The sequence below is a fragment of the Lutra lutra genome, chromosome 6 (assembly GCF_902655055.1).
Source record: "Lutra lutra chromosome 6, mLutLut1.2, whole genome shotgun sequence".
NCBI classification, from domain to species: Eukaryota; Metazoa; Chordata; class Mammalia; order Carnivora; family Mustelidae; genus Lutra; species Lutra lutra.
The window spans coordinates 106,673,250-106,682,197 of record NC_062283.1 but is presented as its reverse complement, the minus strand read 5'-3'; the positions used below and the strand labels follow the sequence as shown (position 1 = coordinate 106,682,197).

At 38.4% G+C, this 8,948-nt stretch overlaps 1 protein-coding gene across 1 annotated transcript; it reads right to left on the bottom strand.

Annotated features, from left to right (window-relative positions):
- Positions 1–8,346: 8,346 nt before the first annotated feature.
- On the bottom strand, positions 8,347–8,682 carry LOC125102785 (60S ribosomal protein L36a-like). Its single transcript, XM_047734304.1, has one exon. It carries the CDS (start codon positions 8,665–8,667, stop codon positions 8,362–8,364), a length of 306 nt encoding a protein of 101 aa, XP_047590260.1. The 5' UTR covers positions 8,668–8,682; the 3' UTR covers positions 8,347–8,361.
- Positions 8,683–8,948: the final 266 nt, after the last annotated feature.

Sequence of the window (8,948 nt, the reverse complement as noted above, 5' to 3'; positions counted from 1 at the left end):
TTATTAATATTGTACCCTTGGATCTTTCTCTACCATTGTGCACATAGCTTCAACTTGGGTATTTTCTTTCCTAAATTTTATCTGATATCTCACTCTCTCTCCATCACTGTATCTCTAGTTGCCCACAAAAGATGGGTGTTCTGCTTCTCTTAAAATCTCACATTGACAGGATTCATGATCTACTCTCCTCAGTCACTTCAGCTTCCTTTCCTCATGGCCATCAAGAGCCCCCACATTTTTCTAGCTGACCCCCGCCCCTAGAAGACGCAGGGTCATCTCTCCTTCATTGTTCTCCCTATGCGCAGCTCTGAACAATTCTTTCTCAGATTTGTTCCTTTCTACTACCCTCAAGTCCTAGCAATTGTTATTTTAGGTTTTAAATCGTTTCAGCAGCATGTAGTACTAGGTTTTGTGTCTTCAGTCTTCTTTTCTGATTCATCCCGTACACTGCAGCTCAGATCTTTCTCCTTGAAGACTGACTTCATCATGCCACTGGGTAATTCAAGAATCTTCAAAAACTCCCTGCTCTATCATGCAAAGATCTCCACTTTCTGGCCTCATTTTTATGTTCAAGTTGTGACAAAAATCATTTACCCCCAATTTACCAAAGACAAGTTAGTATTTTCACAGGCGAGGAGTACTTAACTCTAGAAGAAAAACAAAACAAATATACATGTATGTATGTACATATATACATACATATACATATATATTTTTTAATTTTAGGAAAATCATTATGTAACCCATTGACAGGCCCTGCAGGATCTCAGCTTGAATTTCTTGCCTTCCCTTCAGCGCTAAGGTTGGCATGACCTCTAGGTTGGTAGAATTCTCTCTCAGAACTTGCTTTTTTTCCTCCCTTGGTGTAGTCCTAGGGTCCACATCTCCTTAGATCCAAAGCTGGGCTGCACTTCAGCTCTGGCCAGTGGCTTCTTCTCCTGGACCCAGTCAGCCTGTGTTGACCTCCTCTATGAAGAATATTCTGACAGCCCACAGCTCACTAGCATGAGGCAGAGGCAGTCAGGGAGCACCAGATTACCAGAACAAGTCCACGGCTCTTTCCTGTTCCACAGGGTCTGTGCGTTGTAGTGCCCCGCTCCTTCTTTCCTACTACCGGTCCCAGTGATGGCTCTAGTTTAATGTCTTGCTAAACAGAGGTGATAGACCCTGATCCTGATAAATATCAAAGCCTTCTAGGCCCTGTTCAGATGCCCAATGGCTGTCCCTGAGAAATGGATCTTGCAGAATTCTAGTTCTTTCGGGCTATGCCAATAACCCAGAGGAGCTCCTCTCCTCTCTGTTTCAAAAAGCAATGACTGTGCTATTCCACTTTTACTTGACCCTACTGTCTGTTGGCAATTGCCTTCTTAGCAACAGGTTAAGGGGGAGCTTTACCTTGCCCAGTCTGTTTCCTCTATATCTGCTTTCTCAGCTTGAGCTGGAGCCCTTATTTCTGGAACCTGCTGAGCCTTGTCCTGTTCTGCCTCCTGCAGCCACTGCCGGGTCTCAGTGGCAGGTCTTCAGCAACAATTACAGAGAGAGACAAATACATTTCTCCAAAAAGAAAACAGTTTGCAAAGTCCAGCCCTGCCAAAATCACCCAGGGGGTAGATTCCCACAGCGATGCTGAGTGTCTCCATTCAGAATGACTCAGGTGTCCAGAAATTGGTCAGTACTCCTAAACTAAGCACTCTTCTTTAAAAAATAAAATAAAATAAAATAAAATAATAATTGCTCCGGCAGTCCCCCACTCACCTCTTGAGTTGACAAGTTTGAATTGTGCTGAAGTCTTTCACAGTTTCCTTCCCTTGAAATTTTTTAACTGACCATTTAATTCAGTGTTACTGTCTTCTGCTTCTTTTAATGGGTTTGCCACTTCTGACTCTTCATTCAGGACCTCCAGTTTTTCAGCTCCTGGAATTCAGGTAAGGTTCTGGCTGAGCGATGCTCTTAGTCATAAGTTGTGCCTCCCTCCCCTTTCTCCCACCTTGTCCCTTCCTTCTGACACCTCTTGTACCTCTTTTCCTCAGTTTTCTTGATTCTGATAGGAGCCCAGCAAACCTGTGTCTGAAATTATTCAGCATATGTGAGGTGGGCACTCAAGGTGGGTTCCCTTTATTTCGTCTCTGAACACTTTTCTTTCTTTCCCTTTTTGGTGCGTGTATGAAGAAGAAGCAGTAATACATAATCATGAACCCAAACATATCTGATCTTATTTAACTAGGACCATTCACAACTTTTAGTTTTTTTTTACAGTGACTTCTTTCTAAGGGGGAAATTTTTTTGTTTTGTTTTGTTTTGTTTTGGCAAAGGGAAAACCTATTAATTAACACTCTGAAAGAACTCCATAGGTTTTAAGTGTACAATCTGGCATGTTTTTACAAATTAACAGACTTTAGTTTTTAGAGCGATTTGTGGTTTAAAGAAAAATAGAGCATAAAGTATAGAAAGTACACTCCTCACTCCTAAAACACATAATTTCTCCTATTTAACATCTTGCATTAGTGTGGTACATTTTTTACAATTGATGATTCAATCTTAATATTGGTACATTATTTTTAACTCCACAAATTTGCAGTAGGGTCACTCTTTGTACATTCCATGGGTTTTGACAAATATGTAATGACATGTCTCTACCATTACAGTATCGTATAGAATAGTTTCACTGCCTTAAAAATTCCTTGTGCTCCACTTAGTCCTCCCTCCCGCCCTCCTCCTGAACCTTTGGCAACCGCTGATCTTTTTCCACAGTTTTGCATTTCCAGGATGTCAAATAGTTGGAATCATATAGTATGTTGCCTTTCAGATTGGTTTCTTTCATTTAGTAACATGCATTTCTGGTTCCTTGATCTTTCTGTGGTTCTATCATTCATTTTTTTATTAATGAAAACTATGCATTGTATGAATGTACCACAGTTTATCCATTCACCTGGCAAACATCTTGGTTGCTTGTAGGTTTTGGCAACTATGAACACAGCTGCTCTAAAACTTTGCATGCAGGTTTTTGTGTCAATTTAACTTTTCAACTCATTTGGGTTGAGGAGCTACAGTGAGGGTTTTTTTTTGTTGTTTGTTTGTTTGTTTTTTTAATGAAAGATTTTATGTATTTGAGAGACAGTGAGAGCTAGGGAGAGAAAATGTGAGCACACACAAAGGGAGAAAGAGAGAGAGAAGCAGACTCCCTGCTGAGCAGGGAGCCCAACTTGGGACTTGATCCTAAGACCCTGGGATCATGACCTGAGCTGAAGGCAGATGCTTAACTGACTGAGCCACCCAGGTGCCTCTAAGTTTTTAAAACCTGCCATCCCTGGATTCCAGTGGAGAACTAGTGGCATGGGCATACAGTCCTCAAACTGAGCAGTGCTAGTACAGTGACTACTGCTGGCTCCTTTGTATGGAGTCAATGAGTTTATTCATGTAAGATGGTCAGAAACGTGCCTGGCAAATAGTAAGCACTCAGTAAAGGTTGCTGTCATCCTCATCGTCATTATTATCATCATCATTCGTCATCACAGTTACTAGGTTCCAAGCTCTGTGCTCAGAGTTTCATGTACTTTGTCTCTTCTCAAAGAACTTGGCAAGTTAGGACTCCTTGTTCTTGCTTTTCATGTGGATATCTGAAACTTAAGGAGATTAAGTAACATGTCCAATGTCACACAACTCGGAGAGTGGCAGACAGAGACATAAACCCAGTCCTTTATGATGCTGAGGCTTTAAAAACACTTTCATGGCAAGGGGAGAGAAGTTTACTGAAAAAGTTTAGAAAAAAAAAAAAAGGATAATACTAATAATTAAACACTGGGATTTTTTAAAAGGCATTTTGGAAAAAAACAAAACAAAACAAAAAACCAAAAAAAGGAGAAGATTAATTTTATCAACGCTTGTGAAAACAAAACAAAACAAAACAAAACCCAAAACCATTGTGCTATAATTATATGCCCTAATCACGGGCCTAACTATTGTAATGGTTCATTATGCATATTTGTACAAATTACAAAACTAGTTGTAATTATTCCCATGTTGTAAATAAATGACAAGTGACTACATGCTTCCTGAAACACAATGAAATGATTTGTCATGTACATTATTTTTATTAAAGCAAAGGAATTCCATGTCACTGGAATTAACTTGTACCCAACCCCAAGATCAGCATTCCTGTCATAGCCATGCCTTTCTAAATTGCCCCACCTGTCTCTACCACTTCTTGAGATTAATACATTTCTTTACTATTTTCTCTCATAGTCTTGGGAATGCCACCTTTAGGATAATGCTGTGGTTAAAAGCTTAGGCTCAGGAGCGCCTGGGTGGCTCAGTGGGTTAAGCCGCTGCCTTCGGCTCAGGTCATGATCTCAGAGTCCTGGGATCGAGCCCCGCATCGGGCTCTCTGCTCAGCAGGGAGCCTGCTTCCTCCCCTCTCTCTGCCTGCCTCTCTGCCTGCTTGTGATCTCTCTGTCAAATGAATAAATAAAATATTAAAAAAAAAAAAAAGCTTAGGCTCAAAAGACAGACGGGTGGACGTTCAAATCCTGTATTTGCCCTTTATGATCTGTGCCTCGATATAGGGCATGTTGCTGCTAGACCTTGATTCCTCATGTATGCAGTGGTGATACAATGGATCCTGACTAAGATTGTTATAAAGATGTGTGTGTGGAATGTGTAAATAAATACACACACATACTTAGCTCATGGTCTGGAATATAGGAAGGAATCAGTACATCTTCTTCCTGTGATTAGGACCCAATTCTCATAAGTGCTCTTCATATGGTGAGTCAGAGATTCAGCATCTTGGGGAAAAGGGGGGTGAGCATATACGGAAACAAGAGGGTAGACTGTCCACTAAGTACTATTTTTTAAAAGTTCATTAAACATGTCCCAATCAAAAGTTTTTTTCTAAACATTTTACACAGAACCCAGGAGACACAAAACAATGACACATGTCTCCTGTCTCCACAGAGCTCACATGCATGTCCAAGGGGGAGGATAAATGATAAACTTGTCATAAAAAAGGTACAAACAGTGAGGTGCTGGCTATTTTTGGTTTCTGGCAACCAAAAATCTGGCGATAGGGAACCACAAAAGAGCAATTAAACCTGCTTATGGTCACCTGAGAGAGACCTGCAGCTGAATTCAAATCAATGCAAAATGGAGACTTCCAGAAGTAGAGCCAATATTCCACCCACACAAGTCGGAGCACCTCCAAGCCCCAGTGGGAATGAGGCGGCTACAGCTTTAACACGGGTACACACAAACGGAGTTTCAGTCAAGTTCTGGGCACAGCATCGCTCTAATTTTGGTCGTTGATATCACACACAAGAAAAGAGCACAGTATCAAATATTGAATCCATGTTTAATGCCTCAGGGTCACATTTCAAACCAAGGGCTATTAACCAAAAGAGCCACACGACTCCTGGCTACATCAAAAAATAGCCTAGTAACTTGATACAGAAATGAGAAGATGAGAACCACAGGCTAGCTGTGAAAGATTTCTATGGCTCTCAAGGGATGGTGAGATCCTAATATAGACCCTGAGACTCCCCCTATGAACTTCCGGTGAGCTGCTTTTCTGTCTTACTCATCTTTGTGTTCCTCAGGTCCTAGCAAGAATCCTGTCACCCCGACTCTCGTCAAAAAGTTTGTTGAGTATAAGTAGATTGAGTTATTAGATTTTAAAGACTTGCAAAATACTGAGCTGTATTGGAGCTGAAAAATTATCTTAATTAAAGTGTTTAAGAGGCCTATGATACAGAAGTAAGAATGAATGCTTGGGTAATTCAATATTTTTTAAAGGACTATAAATTAACACTCTAGGAAGTATCTTTGGCTAAGGGCTGGCTAATATAGTTATTAGTAATAAATATAATTAATGAATTATAATAAATAAAAGCATTCTTCCCTTTTATAGGAATATAAGGCAAACAACTATCCTTGGGGAAAATGTTTTAATTTTTTTCTTCCAGAAGTGATGAATATCATTTTGCTCAATTGTCCATTCTCTTGACTCGTTTTCATTAGTTTTATTATAAATTTGTGTTATTTTAATTTTTAAATTATAAAAGTTGCAAAATCAATATTTGTGTGAAACTCATGTGGGAAATAAAAATGGAAATCTTTCATTTCCTCCACCTACTGCTCCTGGTTCTGACATTTTGGTGTACAACTTTTCAATCCTCTTTCTAATGTAGAGGATGTAGTGCATCCATAGTGCATAATTTTATATTCATATAATATTTTAACATAAAACTGATCATGTTGCATATTTGTTTTCTGCAACCTAAAGGCCTTTTCTTAGGACTCAGTCTCTGTACAGAAGTTGTAACTATATGCTTATTTCTATGTTTATTTATTTATTATCTTCCACATCAGATTATGAGCTCCCTAAGAACTGTTATTCTCCAGTGTGTGTCTAGTGCTTAACACAGTTCAAGTTCCTAATAATCCCTTGTTTAATATCAACTGAATAAGTGAATACAAGCCATTTTTATGAGCAACTGTAGACATTCTGCTGTGAGGGCCTGAGTTTCCTTTCTGTCCTTCCAATGTCTATGAGGATTCCTGCATGGATACATCACCATCGATTGGATGGTAATACCAATTCCCTATTGATGAGAACCTAACCTCATTTTATTTTTCTCATTTTAAGCTAGTCTTTTATGAAAATGAAAGTTTTATCTAGGCATATATCAGGCTGCTATAGCAAAATACCACAGACTGGGTAACTTACAAACATCAGAAATTTATTTCTCTTGGTTCTGGAGCCAGGAAGTCTGAGGACAGGAAGCCAACATGATCAAGTAAGAGCCCTCTTCAGGTTGCTCCTTGTTGTGTCCTCACTTGGTGGAAGAGGTTCGGGAGCCCAGGAGGATCTTCAGAACACTGATCCCACCATTGAGGGTTATACCCTAAAGACCTATCACCTCCCAAAGGCACCCCACCTTTTACCATCACCTGTAGGGGTTAGGACTTCGACATTGAATTTTGAGGGCGCACAAACATTCAGACCATAGCAGCATAGTAAAAATATTCAAACAAAAAGGAAAAAATACATATGAAATGAAAAACAAGAGTTGTCATCTCTCCCTACCCCTAAATCCGTTTCTCAAGGGGAATACTAGTACTTTCAACTGCTTTTATGTTATATCCTCTGGGGCTTTCCTTTGTCATTTAAATAAAATATTTATGATTCATAATTCACAATTTAGATGGCACCTTTTAATCCTTCAAGGTAAAAGATGAGGAACTTTGTACATATTGTTTCTTAACCATAATCCCTTCAACAGCCAGTCCTTGTTAGTATAGTGGTGAGTATCCCCCCCATCATAATCCCTTCAATTTCCTGCTTTTAAAAAAGGTTTATTCTTATTTTTCATCTCCAAAGTCTATAACATTTATGATATAATCTCTATAATTCAGCATTCCCTGATTTGTCTGATTGTTTCTAAAATTTAAACCCAAATAAAGATAACACAGTTATTAAATATTCTTTATTGCCAAGTAAGGTTTTCTTTTTACTCCCCAAAAATAAAGAAATAAAATACCATGTCTCTGAATACTACCTACTGGGAAAAAAAAATATATATATCCCATTTGCCAAAGAACATGGATTTGTGTCTTCAGTTTTCTCATCTTCTTGTAGGTAATACTCAGTTTCCATGGTTCCTTTTATCTCATTTCATATTCTTTCTTGCATTCCCTTTCTGTTTTGCTTAAGTTTTCTCTAGAGAAATAGTTTTCCTATGGGATTCATGAATGTAAACTTTTCAAATCCATACAGAGCTGAAAATGTTTTATTTTATTCTAATAATATTTGATAATTCAGATAGGTATGATATTTCAACTTGAAAATTATTTTTCCTTGAGTCTTGGAAGGTGTGTGACTTAGCATTCTAGAATTCAGTGTTGTTGATGAGAAGCCTGTTGCCAGTTTCATTCTCATTGCCTATAGGTAGTTGGGAGTCCTGTTTTAGCAAAGTAGTTCATGATTCCAAGTTGTTGCTATTTGCTGATTGAATCAAATAGCTCTCAAAAGCTTATTAAATAACGTCTTACTGTCACTTTTTTTTTTCAAAGTTTTGGGCATTATCTATTGATCTTTCATTGGTGGAAATTAAAGATTTATCGTTCTTTTATCAGGTCCTCCAAGCAGTCTTCCACCCATCTTTCTGATGAACTTAGAATTTTGATTAGGTCAGTATTAACATTTTTATGATTATTATCATGTAAATTTTATTCAAAGCTATCTTGCACATCTTTTTGCTTTCCCTAGAGTCATTCACTTCTTTTTTGTTAGTTTTTTTTTAACATAACCTCAAGGTTTTATTGTCTTCATAATGTAACAAAATATGAAGCTTAGAACTAGATCAGTTAGCCCTTTCTCTTCTTATCTCCTCCCTGTTCAAAATTCTCGCATCTCTTAATAACCAGCATTCTCTTAGATCTGCAGTTGGGCTTGACACATTTGAACTTCAGCACAATCTTCTTTGTAGTTTTAGTCTTTTTCCGGAAAATAGGCTTAGACTGCCTACCATAGCCACTCTGCTTCCTGTCATAACACTGCTTTGCCTGGACATAAAGAGAATCTTTGCCTTTCTTGTGCTGCATCACTTTGTGGGGTTGGTGCTTGCCACACTTCCTGCAGAAACTCTGGTGGGTTTTAGGAAAGTTCACCATGTTTGCAAGAGCGCTATCGGCTCAGAAAGCTTTTTTAAATGTTAGTTTAAAAATATATATTTGTCGTTGATTTATACCCACACTTTCTGCTAATTCCTAAATATTCTTTTGACATATATATTTAAGCACATGTGGTATGCCATCAATTTTGTCTTTTTGGAGAATTCTCTCTGGAAATTTCTGAACTTCTCCAATTTGGACCTGTTCTTTCCAGGCTTGTTGCATAGTCATTTTGGGAATTTCCTCACTGCGTTTAGGTTGAATGCCCTGTTCCAGAATCT

What these genes read in the sequence shown, in the direction of transcription:
- LOC125102785 (XM_047734304.1), bottom strand. Translation starts at nt 8,667, where the DNA reads ATGGTGAACTTTCCTAAAACCCACCAGAGTTTCTGCAGGAAGTGTGGC.